This window comes from Marmota flaviventris, chromosome 1 (assembly GCF_047511675.1).
Source record: "Marmota flaviventris isolate mMarFla1 chromosome 1, mMarFla1.hap1, whole genome shotgun sequence".
NCBI classification, from domain to species: Eukaryota; Metazoa; Chordata; class Mammalia; order Rodentia; family Sciuridae; genus Marmota; species Marmota flaviventris.
The window spans coordinates 162,811,698-162,830,997 of record NC_092498.1 but is presented as its reverse complement, the minus strand read 5'-3'; the positions used below and the strand labels follow the sequence as shown (position 1 = coordinate 162,830,997).

The 19,300-nt window shown below is 43.6% G+C and overlaps 1 protein-coding gene across 1 annotated transcript in view; it reads right to left on the bottom strand.

The window, feature by feature from the left end:
- The window catches only part of LOC139706379 (calcium-dependent secretion activator 1-like), a 196,913-nt gene that overhangs the window by 124,514 nt on the left and 53,099 nt on the right, over nt 1-19,300 (bottom strand). Inside the window, 1 exon segment of the mRNA XM_071614040.1 lies at nt 4,049-4,160. Within this exon segment, the coding sequence (XP_071470141.1) occupies nt 4,049-4,160 (112 nt within the window).

Genomic DNA, 19,300 nt, shown 5'->3' with positions numbered 1-19,300 from the left:
CAATTAAAATAGTTAGCAAAGAAGAAACAGACTAAAAATGGTTGAATGGATCACTTGGATTTGCAATGTAATTCTGCTTCCACTTGATAGAATCAGCACACAGAAGCACTCTCCCATAGGGTACCCAGAGTAACCTCACCTAAAAAAGACAGCAATGCCACACAGGTGGCACACGCCTGTAATCCCAGCAGCTCTGGAGGCTGAGGCAGAGGCTGAGGCAGGAGGATTGTAAGTTCAAAGCCAGCCTCAGCATAAGCGAGGCCCTGAGCAACTCAGTGAGACCCTGTCTCTAAATAAAATACAAAATAGGGCTGGGGATGTGGCTCAGTGGTTGGGTGTCCCTGAGTTCAATCCCTAGTATCCCACCCCTCAAAAAAAAGACAGCACTGCTGTCTCCCCATGGAGCTTTCTCAGTCCAGCGGGGTCAGCTCTCCCTCCCGGTCTCATTGGGGATCAGTCCAGTGGAGGATGTGGGCAGAGGGCTGCTGTGGTGCCCAAGGTCCATGGCGGCGAGGACTGGCATTTGCTCAGAGAGATCGTGTGTGGATTTGGAAGGCCTGGGAGGTGGGGAAGAGTTTTTCAGGCAGAGGGCCAGCCCCTGGGGAGGAGAAGCACTTGGCTCATCTGACCTGTCCAGGTGCCGGTGGCAGAGGGTGCCCAGCCAGCAGGAGGAGGCAGGCAGGCCAGCCCCATGAAGATGGTGGACGTTTCTTAGGCGTGAAGCAAGTGTCAATCATCCAGGAACAAGTGGCCGTGTGGTCCGGGGCAAGCTCGTGGCCTCGGCCACCGCAGAGCCTAGGGCTTCACCACTGCAGAGTGTCAGTGTGGCGTAGGGAAGGTGCCCTGGAGTTGAGCTGCCTCCATTCCTCGTCAGCTACTTAACCCCCCGGGACTCCTGTGCTTCTCTGCACCAGTGAGACTGGGGAGAAGTCCCTGCCTCGGTGGGCACACTTGTGAAGGGTCCCTGAGGGGCTGAGCCTGGCCTGTGGGGCGTGGAGGATGCACAGGCCCCTCCCTGACCTGGGGGCTCTGGGGGCCCCTCGCCTCCCACAGGAATCAGTTCTCCCATCTATACTACAAAGAATTTGAAGAACTCATGGCTTAAACTCTCCTGAGAGGACATGATGGGGAATCAGGAAAGTGCCTGTATCACCTGTATTGCTGCATTTGTAGACCATTTCCTGGGCACGCTGTGTTCTGTGCAGCCCATCTGGGGACCCAAGGGGAGTCTCCCTGAACTGGACAGTTCCATGCCTCTCTGCCAACACCCATAGGCTGTATCCTGAGAGTCTCCTGATTTTTGACATCTGCCTTCATGAGAAAAGAGAAGGAAAAGACAAAGACAGCCTGCTTCTCCCGCTCTGTGTCCCCACGGACAGAAGTGAACACCTGTCACTGCTCAAAGGAAACAGCTAAGCCCTTTCTTTCAGTCCCCTCCTTTCTGGGGAGGGACACTGTTTCTGCTCTTAGCCTTATTTACTTTTTGTTTGGCCTCCGTCTGTGATCTGTGTTTTAGAAATATGATTCCAGGGAAAACCTAGAGATGAAAGGAAGGAAAAATCACAGACACAAAGGGAAGGAAAAGGAAAGCACAGGAAGTGAGGTCTGGCTGGTCCCGCCAGGTGTGTGTGCCACGTGCATCTGGGGGTGCCCACCTTTCTCTAGATGATAGACCAGAGATGCAGAGAGGATGCCTTCAGGAGGGATTATGCAGCCAACCAATATGAATGAACCCTAAATCGTTTCCCCTAAATTTCATATATTGAAGATATGTAACCACCAACATGTCTGTATCTGGAGATACAGATAAATGAAGCTAAATGAAGCCGGGCACAGTGGCACACGCCTGTAATCCCAGCAGCTTGGGAGGCTGAGGCAGGAGGATCGAGAGTTCAAAGCCAGCCTTAGCAATATAGTGAGGCCCTAAGCAACTCAGTGAGACTCTGTCTCTAAATAAAATAATAAAATATATTTTAAAAAAAAAAAAACCTGGGGATGAGGCTCACTGGTTAAGTGCCCCTGGGTTCAATCCCCAGTGCCAATAGAAAAAAAAAAAAAAAAAAAGCTCAACAAGGTCATAAGGATGGGGTCATAATCTGAAGGATTGGTGACCTATTTATAAAAAGAAGATGTGTCCCATCTCCCACACAGGGAGAAGGTGCCCATCTATAATCCAGAAAAATGAACGCTTCCCAGAAAGAGAAACTTCCTCTTTTTGGGGGGTGCTGGGGATTGAACCCAGGAGCACTCAACCACTGAGCCCCACCCCCAGCCCTGTTTTGTATTTTATTTAGAGACAGGGCCTCACTGAGTTGCTTACAAGCTCGATAAGTTGCTGAGGCTGGCTTTGAAACTTCAATCCTCCTGCCTCAGCCTCCAGAGCTGTTGGGATGACAGACTTGAGCCACGGCACCTGCCCCTTCCTGACTCTTGATTTAGGATGCTCTGGATTCCAGAACTGTGAGAGATTACATCTCCCTGGGTCAAGCCATCCAGTCTGTGGTATTTTGTTATGGCAGCCCAATACAAAATAACAAAGAAACAAATCATTGAAAGTATAAACAAAGAAACAAATCATTGAAAGTCTCTCTGCTGCACACTGGGTATTGGGTGGAGAACAAAATAGTTTACGTTCCTATTCCCAAGGAGCTTTTAGAATTCACTGGGGGAGACAGAGACCAAGATTTCTGAGTTCCCCCTTTCTGTCTCATCGGTGGAGAAGGTGGGCAGAGGGATGCTGTGGTGCAGATGGCAGTCAGGAGAGGGCTCTCCAGAGACTGGCATTTACTCAGGGAAGGCATCTATGCCTCTGGAAGACTCGGAAGAAGCCATGTGGGGTGATGGAACAAATTAAGCCAGCAAGTGACAAATCCAACATCTGAAAGTATTGGCTGCTGCTCGGTGCAGATCAAAAGGCAGGATGAAAAGAGAGGTGTCTCTAGGATCCCAGTGGTCCCCAAGCGGGTTGGTACCACCTCTTGGGGATGTTTCAGAACATTGTAGGACAGTTTGGTTGACAAAATAAATGAGGCTGGCATTGAATGGGTGGGGCCTGTTCAACATTCAGGGAGGAGTGAGATGCTCCTCTGGAAGGAGGAGCTGGCCTGTGTCCCACCTGACTTTTGAATACTGCCATCAGATATGAACAGGGATGGAAAAAACTGCTTACAAGAAACTCAGTCTACATTCTGCCTCCGATACTTCAAATCAAAGCACGTTTGGCATATTTCCAGCGAAATGAGGGACATTTTGCCTGGAGTTGCTCACCACTGCATTCAATCAGTTTACTGGTGCTCAGCACCACTCCATAGTGGACTTGGTAGCTGTCACCTTCACGGTGACTCTCCAGGTGGGGTCAAGCAAACTACTGCTTCTTAAGGACTAGAGTATTTTCATTTTGAAATTTTTTGGGGAGGTACTGGGAATTAAACCCAGGGGCTCTTGGCCACTGAGCCCCATCCCCAGCCCTTTTCGTATTTTATTTAGAGACAGGCTCTCACTGAGTTGCTTAGAGCCTCACTAAGTTGCTGAGGCTGGTTTTGAACTTGTGATCCTCCTGCCTCAACCTCCTGAGCCTCTGGGATTACAGGTGTGTGCACCACACCTGGCTTCACTTTGAATTTTTGTTTACTACTAATTTGTCCCCCTTCCCCTGCTTTTATGCCATTATGTTAATGTTAACATTGTTAAATGAGTATATAGCTATAATCTGAGAATTGTATATGATGATAGTCAAGGGCATTACAAATTTTTGCTTATAAAGGGTGGCTGGGCCCAATGATGTTGAGAATCCCTTCTTTATCTTCTCCAATGCATACTCTTGTTAGTTCAGGTTTATAGAGGAGAACCACCTGAGGTTCAGAGAGGTTGAGGGACCTGCCCAAGGTCACACAGCTCATGTAGAGTAGAGGCTAGGATTTTCAATCCCAAAGCTGGGCCTCTCAGAACTTGGCAGTGCTGCTTCTTGGCGACCTATGTGTTGGATACACAGCCAGAACGCCAATTCTGTGGAGCTCTTTTGGATACCTCTTATGACAGGAGCACTTACCCGCCCGAGCTCCTTGTCCTCCAAGGCCAGGACACCTGTGCTCTCTGTGAACAGCTTCACCTTCACCGCGGGCAGTGCGTGGGTCGTGGAGAAGTCACCCTGGGTGCCCCAGCTGTGGACAAAGAATCAGAGAGGTCAGTGTGGAATCTTCCTTCTTTCCTTAGGCTGAGTAAATGCAGGATGGCCGTCACACCCTCCTGCCATCCTCCCCAAAGCTACCAGAGAGACAAAGCATTAGTTAACTTATTAGGCAAAGGCAAAGACAGATACTTAGAAACTCTCCAGGGTCTTCACAGAGCACGGTAAGGAATCACTTGGAATGAGCATGAAATCAAGTTGGTGAGAACTTTCCCCCATGTATTTGCTACAGCTACACATTATTCCAGGGCATCTATTAAAACTTTCTTTCATCTTCTGGATCTCTAGTCCTTGGAAACTAAAGTTTTAAATTTTGAGATGAGGCTTCACTTTAGCCAAAGTCTCATTGTAAATGAGACTTTGGGGAGGTGGGAGCCCCATTTCCACTGGCACTTGGAGATGAGTTTAAAAAAGAAACAAGTGACTGGGTATGGTGACACAGCCTGTAATTCCAGTGACTCTAGAGGCCGAGAAAGGAGTATCACAGGTTAGAGGCCAGCCTCAGCCATGTAATGAGACTCTATCTTAAAATAAAAAAATAAAAAGGACTAGGGATTTAGTTCAGTGGTGGAGCACCCCTGGGTTCTATCCCCAGTAGCACCCCTCCACACCAAAATGGAATGAATGGAGATCTATCCTGTTAACTTGAAAGAGGGATGGAAAGTTCAAAGATAAGAATGTGGAACTGACAATCCCTGCTCTGTGTGTGAGGATCTGCATCTCAGCCTGGTTTACCAGGAAATGGGATGGAGTGCGGGGCTTGGCTCCCATGAGTCTCTGAAGGCCCCACATAGGTGCCTCTTCATTTTCCCATCATTGTCAGACAGAGAATTCACCTTCACTCATTCTGTATCTGCAGTTAGAGAGACCTTCTGGGAGTGGTAGCTAGAGAGCACTGAGCCCTTGCCCTAAACCCTTCCATGCCTCTGCACGTGGTTTACAATCCAGACCTGCACTAGGACCTCCCAGTTATCCACTCCATTTTTACAGGCTTCTGATTCTTCTGCCTCAGGCCCATGACATGTGTGGCCCCCTCAGTTGGGAATGTCTCTCTCTACCCTACCCTTCACTTGGCTACCTCTCTGAGGCTCAGCCAACATGTCACCTTGGATGTCTGTGTATCTGTCAATCTAAGTTGGTTCCAGATTGAAACCCTTTAGCATACTGTTTCATTTTGAAGCATAAATTCCTTCCTAAGATGTTTCTTTTTTATCTCTGTTAGTAGCTGCAACCTGCTAGTTTGCTTCTGTAATCACACTTGCTCAGCAGCTGTGGAAGGAACCAGAGAAAGGCAGAGGGATCAGGCTCCTTGCATGAGAAAGTCTTGAAACCTGGAAGTCTGTACTGTATAAAAGATAGTGGGAGCAAAGGGTGGTGCTCACTGGGTGTGGTGTCACATGCCTGTAATCCCAACAGCCGGGGAGGCTGAGGCAGGAGGATAGCAAGTTCAAAGCCAGCCTCAGCAAAAGCAAGGCCCTAAGCAACTCAGTGAGACCCTGTCTCTAAATAAAGTACAAAAAAGGGCTGGGGATGGGGCTCAGTGGTCAAGTGCCCCTGAGTTCCATCCCTGGTACCCCTCCCCATAAAAATGGGTGGTGCTCAGCCTTTGGAGAAGACTCGGCTGAGCCAGTACCCATGCTAAATAAGCCTTGCTCTTCTGCTTCTCCAAGGGCCATTTGTCTCTTTCCAGTGCCATGCTTTTCTGTAACAATTTCTCATTTCACATTCTAGCAATCATTGGGTCTGCTTAACTTGTGTGATAGTTTAATAGCAGAACCCGTGCATACTCTGTAAGCTCTAGGACTGCAGGGACCATATATGTTTGGTGCATATTGAATACTCAGAACTCAGCACAGTGCCTGACACATAGGAGATGTGATAAATGTTTGCTGAATGAATAAATGATGCAAAATGTATATTCATTTACAGAACTAGGAAAGAGTAGAGCTACATTTTATATGGAACTTTTTCACTTCCCCTCATTAAAATAATTTCTATATTGTAAAATATTTATTAAAACATTATTTAAATGACATCATAAATCACACCTATGGATACATTATAGTTTTTTTTTCTTTTTAACCCTGGTTCTTTCATTGAAATTCAGTTGGATATTAGCTTTTGATTTTATCACTAATTATTTCTTTGGGATACAGACCCAGAAGAGAGACATCTCTTCATTCACCAGCAAACGTTCAGAGCTCTTACGATATCGCAGGAACTGTGCGCATACATAGACACTGTCAAGTCTTGGGATACCTGTTTCCAAAAACCTTTCCAGGAAGGCAGTGACTATCTTCTCCTTCTGGGTGTGAGAGCACTAATCAAAGGGTCTCCTCCTGGCCCACCCTGGCGTCATTCCTCACCTATCTTCTGCCCTGTTTTGTCATTATTAGGTTCATGGTATTTCTTTGGCGACTAGTGAGCTTGATATCTTACCCTGTGCTTGTTGGTTGTTTGTATCTCTTCCTGTGTCAACTGTGGAAACCTAACTCCTAGTCTCACTGTTGCACTCCACCAAGTTGATTCCATTGACTGAACTAAAAGACAGAGAGTGTCTATGGGGAGTCAGCAAGTGAGCCTCAGACTGTGGGGAGCCAGGTGCCCCAATGAGAAACCACAACAGTCACAATGGCAACTGGGAGCAGACACGGAGGCGGGCCCAAGACTGAACAGAGAGACAGGTTCCAAGCCCAGCCGCAGAGTGGCTCAAGTACAGACAGAAACTTCTACTGATGGTTTATCAGATTCTGCAGCACGTCCCTAAGAGAAGGGGACCTCTGTTCTAGCTAAGGTCACATAACAAGCTTTTGAACCGGACATCTTTAGCTCAAACCTTGGCTTAGTTACAATGTAAACTTGGGTATCTGGGACAAGTGAATTAACATTCCTGTACTTCAAGTTCCTCAGCTATAAAATAAGCTCAGTTCACAGAGTAGTTGTAAAGGCTCAGAACAAGTGGAGAAACCAACAAATTTTGGCTACCTTCTTTACCTAAATTAACTGTGTGCTTGAATAAAGCAGGTGTCATTTACATTTGTGTCATCTATCTAATACATGTTTGTCCAGCACGTCTTAAGTGTTGAACCCCACACAAATAAAGCAAGATGGACACTGACATTCCTACTACACAGGTAAATGCAATTACGACAGCTGCCCTATGACAGGTGAGAAAACTAAAGAGAAACGCAAGGTCTGTTTTATTCCAGGGAATCGTGACCGAACTGGAGAAAAAGGCAAATCTCTTAATTCGCAAGTTATAGTTCTTACTGATATTATTGTCATAATTGTCAGTGATAAGCCTTACTAGTGATCAGCAGTATTGATGACAAAGTGACTATTCATTTATTGTTTGTGATTAATTAGACTATCAGTCTCTTTGAGCCTTCATCACACTGGGTCCTGGGGATGAGAAAACATGCCCCTGGAAGCCAAAAGGGTTCTGGAATGAGAAGCTTTACACTACGCCATACACGTGACAGAAGTCCAGTGTCCCAGGGGGCATACCACCCTGTATCCTCATGATACTGTCTTTGGCCTGGTTTGTAAGGATCTCCTGGCCTGCTGAGCACTTTGCCTGAAGTCCTGTTGCCACCCAAGCATGCTCTGCTCCTTAGGCAGGTAAATGTAACGTGACTCAGACTCCAGGGTAATGCAAGGCTACTGAGGTCCTGCCCACTGGACAGAATTCAAGCCACCGGAAGTTACCTGACAGCCTCCTGCAACCTGACACCAAGTCACTTTTCCTTTCTACCAGGTCTGCAGCAATATTTTTGTCTTTCTGCCACGAGCCTTGGTTCACCCAAATTATCTATCAGACTTAGACATAGTGAGCTGGCCCAGGGAAGCCGACATAAGGAGACCCTCTAGCCTAATCAGGACAGGCTATGTAATCTTTGGGGCCCTGTGCAAAGTAAAAACACATGAAAAAAAAATGCTATGAAAGATTCTTTTCCTCCGCTCAAACACATGCTTCATTATCACTGGATGTTACTTACGAACATACCTTCAGAGATACCATTAGCAAGAATTGCAATGTGGAAAAAAAAAAAAATAATTGCAAGATGGCAACAAACCAGATGTGGGTCCCTTATAACTGGTGCAGCTGTGTGGTTGCATGCCCATAAACCCAGCTCTGAGCCAGATGCCACCCCACTGGTTAGCCTGGACCAACATCGGCCATGAAAGTGGGAATCGTTTGCTCCTAGCTGGTCATTGGCTTCTGTGGAAGCCATTTCTGGCTCCTTTGTGTCAATGATTCTTGGGAGAATCTGCCAGGCTTAATTATCCTTTTCTGTCCCTCTCCCTTTAGAGGGAAAAAGTCAGAAAAATGTCCATTCTTTGTCTGTTCTAGCTACAGAGAGACCTGGATTTCTTTTTTCTTTTTAAATAGTAAGACAGCAAGAATCTATCCAGATTACTGTGTTCAAGGCACAGATACTTATCTCTAGTGTCTACAGTCATGGGTACATTACGTCTTTTGCAACCCTCTTAGCAGTCTATGAGACGTCCACTGAGGCTCACAGAGTCTAGGGAGCGTGCCCCAGGTCACACACAGGGAGTGAATGGCAGCCTGATTTCACGTTCTGAGACTGTCACCACACTGCCACCCTGGGTCCTTTTTGTCTTTGCAGTGAATAGCAGTTTCTGTTTAAGATTGCCGGGACTCGGGGCCACTCTGACTTCTAACTGTGGATTTATTTCCCATGTTCAATACACCTTATAGAGTGCAACATTGGTCGTAGACAAATTAGCCAGGGAAGGAAGCATCAGAAACCTTGGTCTTTGGTGGGACCACACATGAATAAATGATCTATTTCTCAATGCTGCTTGTTTCTCTGCCCATCTCTTTCCTCTTGCTGTAGCCACGAAGATGAATTTCTCTTTTAGTGAAAATTTTCCAGGATTGGAAGGCAATTGCAATTTTTTTTTTTTTTTTTTTTTTGGTACCAGGGATTAAACCAAAGGCACTTAACCACTGAGCAACACCCCCAGCCCTTTTTAGTATTTTATTTAAAGACAGGGTCTCACTGAGTTGCTTAGCACCTCCCTAAGTTGCTAGACTGGCTTTGAACTCACCATCCTCCTGCTTCAGCCTCCTGAGCCACTGGGACTACAGGCGTGGGCCATGGCACCCGTATAGGATTGCATTTTGATTTGAGAAGATTAGCAGTTGATAATGTTTATTGCAAGCCCAGGCTGGAACAGGTAGCTAACTTTTCTCTGAACACAAGGTAGAAAAAGTAAAATGGGTTAGGTCTCCTTCTTTTATGTTTCTATCATATCTGCCTCTTTATGGGAAGCTTATAAAGATGTTAAAAATGGCCACCAATTATTGAGTGCTTATGGTTTGCCAGACTCTGGGATTAGGGTTTATCATGGATTATCTCATTTAATCTTTCTGACAGGTCAACAAAATACATTCCTTTTTATCCCCCCTTTACAAATAGAAAGACTTGGGTTTGAAAAGGTTAAATAACTGGGCCCAGATTTCAGGAACTGGGCTTTGAAATCAGAATTTCTAATCTCAAAGTCGATGCATTGAACCATAGGCCTTTTTATGCTCTAGGTAACTCCCAACACAGTATTCAAGTATGGTTTGGCAATGATCTGTGCATTCATCTGTCTCCTTCTCTCCAGGGTGAATACCTTGGGGTAGAAATAATTTTCTTAAAACCCTGTACTCTGCACAGGGCCTGACACACAATAAATATTTATTTAGTAATAAATTCAGAATATCCATGTCACAAAATTCAGGGGCTGGCGGAGAGATGGAATAACCAAGGATGTGACCGATTCCTTCAACAGAGTACTTCTATCTCCTTGAAGACTTGATATTTGTTAGGATCAGCCCAAGTCTTTGGAGTGCATGCAGTGAATGCTCTGAATGTGACCGCTCTCTGAGGAGCCAGGGATGAGCCTTTGAGCTCAGACAATGGTTGTCTCATGAGGCCAAAGGCCCGCAGCTCTGTGGATACCAATAGCTCCAATGCTAGGAAATGCTACCAGGTCATACAATGAGCTATTGTTCTGACATCTGGTCTTTCCACACACAAGAACATAAGCAAAGACCATGGAAATGCCCACCCACGTGGTACCTCCAAATACCAAGGTGTGTGTATTAAGATGTGTCTATTCTAAATAAATAATTTTTGTAAAAATTTGGAGACTAAATAGATGAATAGCACAGCGGACTACAAGTACCACATGGCCTTAGATGACAGACACTCTAACTTCTGTTGCTTAGGGGTTAAGCCTCTAATGAGCTTTTCATTGAAGAAGTCTTTTCTTAATGTCTACCATGAGCAAATTACTCTATGAGGTAGTCTTGCAGGTCCAAAAGGGTCCTCATGTTTATGACATTCCACTTTGGGAGATCCCATGTGTAGATAGTGGTAACACTTAAAAGATAGTGAGCCTCAGGTTTTACACATTTTTAAAATTTGTTTATTTTATTTGTTCTAGTTAGTTTCACATGACAGTAGAATGCACTTTGACACGTCATACATAAATGGAGTTTAACATCTCATTCTTCGTGTTGTACATCATGTAGAGTTACCATGGTCATGTAATCATAAATGCACATAGGGTAATGTCCGATCCATTCTAGCATCCTTCCTACCCCATATTAACTCCCCTCCCTTCACTCCCCTTCTCTAAGCCAAAGTCCCTCTATTTTTCCCTAGCCATCCTCTTATGAATTGGCATCCACCTATCAGAGAAAACATTTGGCCTTTGGTTCTTTTTATTGGCTTATTTTGCTTAGTGTGATAATCTCCAGCTCCATCTCCTTACCAGCAAATGCCATCATTTCATTCTTCTTTAAGATTGAGTAAATATTCCATTGTGTATATATACCACATTTTCTTTATCCATTCATCTGTTGAAGGGTATCTAGGTTGGTTCCATAGCTTAGCTATTGTGAATTGAGCTGCTATAAACACTGATGTGGCTGTGTCACTATATGTGCTGATTTTAAGTCCTTTGGATATAAACCTAGGAGTAGGATAGCTGGGTCAAATGGTGGTGCCATTCCTAGTTTTCTGAGGAATCTCCATACTGCTTTCCATAGTGGTTGCACTAATTTGTAATCCCACCAGCAATGTAGGAGTGAACCTTTTCCCCACATCCTCAACAACATTTATTGTTGCTTGTATTCTTGATGATTGCCATTCTGACAGGATGAAATCTTAGTGTAGTTTTGATTTCATTTCTCCCATTGCTAGAGATGTTGAACACTTTTTCATATATCTGTTGATTGACTGTATTTCTTCTGTGAAGTTCCTGTTCAGTTTCTTAGCCCATTTATTGATTGGGTTTTTTGTTTTGCTTTTTTTTTGTGTTGAGTTTTTTTGAGTTCTTTATATATCCTGGAGATTAATGCTTTATCTGAGGTGCATATGGTAAAGATCTTCTCCCATTCTGTAGGCTCTCTCTTCACGTTCTTGATTGTTTCCTTTGCTGTGGAAAAGCTTTTTAGTTTGATTTCATTCCATTTATTGATTCTTGATTTTACTTCTTGTGCTTTAAGAGTCTTGTTAAGGAAGTGATTTCCTAAGCTGACATGATGGAGATTTGGGTCTACTTTTTCCTCCATTAGGCACAGGGTCTCAATCTAGTGCCTAAGTCCTTGATCCACTTTGAGTTGAGTTTTATACCGGGCAAGTGATAGGGGTTTAATTTCATTTTGCTACATATGGATTGCCAGTTTTCCCAGCACCATTTGTTAAAGAGGCTATCTTTAACCAATGTATGTTCTTGGTGTCTTTTTCTGGAATGAGATAACTGTATTTATGTGGATTTGTCCCTGGGTTTCCTATTCTGTACCATTGGTCTATGTGTCTGTTTTGGTGCCAATACCATGCCATTTTTGTTACTATAGCTCTGTAGGATAATTTAATGTCTGGTATTGTGATGCTTCCTGCTTTACTTTTCTTGCTAAGGATTGCTTTGGCTATTCTGAGTCTCTTATTTTTCTCAATGAATTTCATGATTGCCTTTTCTATTTCTATGAAGAATGTCATTGGGATTTTAATAGGAATTGCATTAAATCTGTATGACGCTTTTGGTAGTATGGTCATTTTGACAATGTTAATTCTGCCTATCCAAGAGCATGGGAGATATTTTCATCTTCTAAGGTCTCCTTTAATTTCTTTCTTTAGTGTTCTGTAGTTTTCACTGTAGAGGTATTTCATATCTTTTATTAGATTGAATCCCAAATATTTTATTTTTTTGAGGCTATTGTGGGTGGGGTATTATTCCTAATTTTTCTTTCAGTGGATTTATCGCTGATGTATAGGAACATGTTTGATTTATGGGTGTTAATTTTATATCCTCCTACTTTGCTGAATTTATTAGTTCTAGAATTTTTCTGGTGGAACTTTTTGTGTTTCCTAAATATAGAATAATATCATCAGCAAATAGTGATAGTTTGAGTTCTTGTTTTCATATTCATATCCCTTTAATTTTTTTCTTCTAATTGCTCTGGCTAGAGTTTCAAGGATAATGTTGAATAAAAGTTGTAAAAGAGGGCATCCCTGTTTTGTTCCAGTTCTTAGAGGGAATGCTTTCAATTTTTCTCCATTTAGAATGATGCTGGCCTTGGATTTAGCATATATAGCTTTTACAATGTTGAGGTATGTTCTTACTAGCCCTAGTTTTTCTAGTGTTTTGAACATGAAGGGTGCTGTGTTCTTTAATCCAATTTAATCTAATTTCATTCTATTATCATCTGTTAGAATGCAGGGTATTATCTCTTTTTTTTTTTTTGTATTTGTTAAGAGTTGCTTTGTGGCATAGGAAATGTTGTATTTTTGAGAAGGATCTGTGTGCTGATGAGAAGAAGGTATATTTGCTCATTGATGAATGAAATACTCCATATATGTCTGTAAAGTCTAAATTATTGATTGTATTATATAGTTTCATAGTTTGTTTGTTTGTTTTTGTTTGGAGCATCTAACCAGTGGTTAGAGAGGTGTGTTAAAGACATCCGGTATTATTGTGGTGTGGTCTATTTGATTCTTGAAATTGAGAAGGGGTTGTTTGATGTATGTAGCTGCTTCATTGTTTGGGGCATAGATATTTATGATTATTATATCTTGTTGATGGATGATTCCTTTAGACAGTATTAAATTTCCTTCTTTGTTCCTTCTGATTAACTTTGGCTGGAAGTTCACTTTATCTGATATGAGGATGGAAACCCCTGCTTGTTTACATGGTCCATGTGAGTGATACGTTTTTTCCCCATCCTTTCACCTTCAGTCTATGGATATCTTTGCCTATGAGGTGAGTTTCTTGGAGATAGCATATTGTTGGATCTTGTTTTTTAATCCAATTTGCTAGTCTATGTCTTTTGCTTGATGAGTTTGGGCCATATATGTTCAAGGTTATTATTGAGATATGATTTGTATTCCCAGTTATTTTGGTTTATTGCTGCTTTTTAACTTGAATTAGTTTCTCCTTTGCTGGTTTTCACATTTTTTTTCATTTCATCTTCATAGAATACTTTGTTGAGAATGTTATATAGTGCAAGCTCTCTAGTAAATTCTTTCAATGTTTGTTTATCATGGAAGGTTTTTATTTTGTCTCCAAATCTGAAGCTTAATTTTGCTGGATACAGAATTCTTGGTTGGCATCCATTTTTCTTTAAAAGCTTGTTGTACGTTATTCCAAGACCTCCTAGCTTTGAGGGTCTGGGTTGAGAAATAGGCTGAGATCCATATTGGTTTTCCCCTATATGTAATCTGGTATTTTTCTCTCTCTATCCTTATTTAAAATTCTATCCTTATTCCATATGTTAGGCATTTTCATTATAATGTGCTTTGGTGTGGATCTGTTGTAATTTTGTATATTTGGGGTCCTTTAGGCCTCTTGTATTTAATTTTCCATTTCATTCGTTAGGTTTGTATGCTCTTATTGGTTCATGGCATGGAGCCACCAAGGAAGTGACCCCTCTATTCTGCCGTCGTCCTTCTTCTCCCAGTTTTTACATCTTAAACTGGGGTTAAGAAGAAAGGATATGTTGGATGCAGTGGTGCACACCTGTAATCCCAGCAGCCTGGGAGGCTGAGGCAGGAGGATTGCAAGTTCAAAGCCAGACTCAGCAACTTAGCAAGGCCCTAAGCAACTCAGTGAGGACCTGTCTCTAAATAAAATACAAAATAGGGCTGGGGATATGGTTCAATGGTTAAGCACCCCTGAGTTTAATCCCTGGGGCCAAAGTAGATAAATAAAATAATATAAATAATTAAATAAAATAAAGAAGGAAGGATATATTGGGAATGAGCTATTGTGCATACCATGTTTAACTCAATACCTGACACACAGAATTCATGGAAGAATGTAAGTGTTCGGTTTAGGAATACAGACAGGAGTTGGTGAACTTTGGCTTAGGGGTCATGTTTGGCTAACTGCTTATAGCCATGCTCATAAGCCAAGAATGGTCTTTACATTTTTTAAATGGCTGAATCAACTAAGAATAATCAAATAAAAATGATACATTCTCACCTACGAATATTATCTGAAATTTGAAATTTCATGCCCATCAATAAAGTTTTATTAGCACATTCACATTAGCTCATTCATTCATTGTCTATGCCCATCTTTATATTCCAGCGGGAGGGCTGAGTCTCTGCCACATACAGCACATGGCCAATAACCCCCAAACCTGTCCTGTCTGGTCCCTTCTAGAAAAAGTTTTCAGAATCCTGTTATAAACAGTAAAATCAGGCCAGGTGTGGTGGTGCACACCTGTCATCCCAGCAGCTTGGGACGCTGAGGCAGGAGGATCACAAGCTCAAAGCCAGCCTCAGCAAAATCGAGGCCCTAACCAACTCAGTGAGACCCTGTCTCTAAATAAAATACAAAATAGGGCTGGGGATGGGGCTCAGGGATCAAGTGACCCTGAGCTCAATTTCCAGTACCTTCTCCCCCCCCCCAGCCAAAAAACCAGTAAGATCATCTGCTAAGACTAATGAGAATTTTCTTTTCATTAGCAGAAGTATGCTCACCCAGCACATCTACAAAGACCAACTGTAAACCTGCACTTGGAAGAACAGCTCCCCCCGGGGGATCTAACGTGCTGCTCATAATTCTTCATGGAATTCTTTCCAGCATTCCTGGCATATTAATAAATTGGGGCTTAGGTACTAGAACGTTTCAGACACATGGTGTCCAAATGTTGCTTTGAGATCTACTCTAGCAGGCTGACTCATTGAGTCACACTACATCATTATTAATATCAAATAATAAACATGAGTAGCAGATAATTTATATTCCAACATGGTGTGTGTGTGGGGGTGCCTTTAAAGTCACAGCACATTATTTCTGCAAATCTACCAAACAGGGCCACTGCTTTGAAAGTGAGCACTTTGATCTGCCGAGAAAATGAGGGAAAAGCCAAGAGAGATCCACGGTGTAAAGCAACCTCGTACTGTGTGTTTGCAGAGAGCATCTGCTCGGCTGCAGTGCATTTCTGTTTACTATTTAAAGCCTCTTATTTGCGGAAGCCTCCTCGGACCATATGTTATCAACAAATGTCGCTAATCAAATACACACAGTAATTTCCATTAGAATTTTCTCCCCACGAACAAAAAAAATAAAAATAACTTGCCACAAAGGGAATATACCTCCCCAAATGACAGTAAACAGTCACCACAAACCTTTGACAACAGAGTGATATTGACAAATGTCTGGGTAAGCCAGGAACACAGCCACGTTAGACACATCGGGACTCTTGGAGGATTGGGGTTTGTGCAGGTTGGTGCTGGGGGCGTTGGGAGGGGGCGATGTCATTTGTTGCCATGGTGATGCTCAGCATCAGGCCATAATTCATGCCGAAGACTGGATTTGCATGTATTCAAGGTATATGGCTCATGTGAGCAGGGTGTGAAATCTGTGCAGTTCCTAAAATGAATTGTGGGCTTTCCAAAGAGAGAGATGTCATTTCTAGGAACAAAAGTGTTCAGGTCTTGGTGCTAAGAGAAAAAGGGAATCATTGCACGGTGGCAACTGCATTAAAATCTTTTGGTTTGCTTTTCAGCTGGACCGCACCGTCTCCTACTCCAAACAGATCCGCTGTGGGACTGTAGTGCGTCTGTTGTGATTTGAGGCCTTTGGTGTACTAGGAAGCTAAGGCACCGCTTACCTATGTAAGTGAGGCATTTGAGGTACAGAGACTGGGTTTTCTGAGAGGCAGAAAGACCAAGACCTCCATTGGCTTCCTTGACATATCCACCGGAACATCTCCACTCCAGGAATCTGAAACTGATGTGTCCAAACCTCAGCTGGAACTTTCCTCCCAGCCTCTGTTTTTCGAAGGCTTCCCCAGTTTAGTCAAAGGAACTGCTGGCCACCCAGACCTCATTGTTGTGTTCTTCTCTGGGCCCCCCTGGACCCCCATCACCAGATCCTTCAGGTCTTGTACCTATATCACACATCTGACCATTGCTATGAAGAAGAATAAAGGGGAAAAGAGAGGTTGAGAGGACTGAGACGAGGGTGGGGGAGACTGAGGTAGGACGGCCAGGTAAAACCACACCAAGAAGTAATAAAAACCTGCAGGAGCCAGGTGCTGTGGCGTATGCCTGTAATCCCAGAGGCTGGGGAGGCTGAGGCAGGAGGATCATGGGTTCGAGGCTAGCCTCAGAAAAGTAGCAAGGCCCTAAGCCACTTAGAGAGACCCTGTTTCAAAATAAAAAATAAAAGGGCTGGGAATGTGGCTCAGTGGTTAAGTGTTGCTGGGTTCAGTCCCTAGTACCAATAAACAAAATAAAGTATGTCTTCTAATTTTTGCTGAAAGCAAATTTTGCTAACATCCTGGGAAAAAGGAACCAAGCACCAGCAGCAACCTCTGCTCGGGTCAGTGGAGATCCTCTGTGTCTACCTGTCCAACTCCCGGTTGGTGCTGGTTTGTCTTGTGGGCTCACTTCTCTGATGGATCTCAGAAGAGCTGCTGCGATTCAGCTTGTTCAGCTCTTTCTTGGGTTGCGGGAGGGGAATGAGGACTTCTGAGCTCCTCAGATGGCTGGGCAGGAAACCGGAAGTCCAACAGAGAACAGAGCCTGGATATTTTGAGAGTTTGGCATGCATTATTCATTGAAGGATGACTCATAGGAAAAAAAAATACAGGTGGTCAACAGGAAAATAAAAAATTCCCAACTAAGTCACGTGGTAGTGTGGGGAGGACCTGTCTGAAGCTAAAATCACAGAGATCAGGGTTCATCACAGGGTTTAAATGACAGTGTCTCTTTCTCTGAAGCGGAACTTACAGTGAGGCCTCTAAAGATGTCCTATCCTGGTGGAAGGAGGTGAGCTGTTGTCATTGGGCATGGTGGCTCTCTCTTTCCCATCAAGAATTCTGCACCTTGCTGGGCACAGTGGCCCACACCTGTAATCCCAGTGGCTCTGGAGGCTGAGGAAGGAGGATCTTGAGTTCAAAGCCAGCCTCAGCAATCTAGCGAGGCCCTAAGCCACTCAGTGAGACCCTGTCTCTAAATAAAATACAAAATAGGGCTGGGGATGTGGCTCAGTGGCCTAGTGCCCCTGAGTTCAATCCCAGGTACCAAAAAAAGAAAAAAGAATTCTGCATCTCCATCACCTAGCTGACTTCCTCCAAAAATCTGTACTTTCCAGTTTGTGAGGATCTTCAGAGAAAACGAACTGCTCCCTGAAGAGCAGGGAGAGTATTTCATTCATTTTCTCCTGTCAGTGACTCAGCCAACCAACTCTTAATTTCCAACACTGCTTGTTTTCTCATAATAGCTTTTGTAACTCGATCTGGTTATTATAGTTGCAACCTGTGATTCCCATAAAAACCTGGGAGGCTGTCTCACTCACTAGCTGTGTCTTTGGAAGTGGAATCAGTCTCAGGACACCTTAAAGCTTGCAGCTGACACAAGGGTGCAATAGAATCCACACTGCAGACAGCTGGCCAAGGATCTCAAGAGGCCTGGGCCAGGGGAATCACAAAATGCGGTGCACATCCCAAGGCACTGCAATCAGTCCCACTGAGAGTTTGACCCAAATGAGGAAAAACAACTGGGAGAGGCAGAGACCTAGACTCTGAGTTGAAAAAAGTCCTGAGGATCACTTGGGGAGACTCCTCATCTACAAATGAGGAAGCTGGTGCATTGGGGAAGGATCGTGCAGTCAGACAGACTCTTCTGTTTCTGTCACCAGAGTGTGTTATAAACTACCTAAGTTTATTGACCTCTCAGGTCTTGGTTTTCATGTCTGTATAATGGACACATTGATAGCTTGTATCTTACAGGCTGGCTATCTGCTTGACCCCCAAGTAACTGAGAGCCACTTAGTGCCATGTAATGCTTGTGTATTTAAGTCCAGATGCAACTCAAGATCAAGGGCAACTAGCATTTTCCACGGAGCACAGGATTCAGAATGCAGGTTTTGCAGTCTCTGGCCTGGATGCATGTTCAGCTGTACCATCTTCTACCTAAGTGACTCTATGTCTCTGTCTGAATCTCTCAAAGCCTCTATTTTCTTACCTGTAAGATGGGAATGTTTATAATGCCTGTCTTTTATCTCTCTCTTATATTAGATGAGAAAATGCTTCTTGGGTTGATTCTCAGAAAGGCCTGCATAAATGTTCTTAATGGAAACTGAGGTGATAATTATTACGTGATATCTCCAAGCAAGTTAGTCCAAGCACTGGCACTAGAATCAAAGACCAAGGTAGAAACTGGCCTTACGAATGTTTCCTGAATGTGTGTGCATGTGCGTGTGCATGCGTGCATGTGTGTGTGTGTGTGTGTGTGTGTGTGTGTGTGTGTGTTTCAGTTTGGTCAAAATGAGATTTAAACATGAATTTGGGTTTGATTTTTTGGGGGCAACTATGACCAAAAGAGTAAGTGCTAAAAACTCATTCCTGTGTTCTCTGAGTGCCTGGAATGCGATTTCTTGCTCCTAATTCTCCAATCTTCCCTCACCAGACTTTTCTGATATAAGATGTAAATCAGATTATTGTTCAATAAGATCCATTCTCTTCTGCCTTCTCCAAGACATCATTTTTTTCCTGGCCCCATGGATGTTGGGTTTGTCCATGTGACTGCTTGATTTCTGGGCAGAATATACATCCCTACAACTTCATTTAGAAAA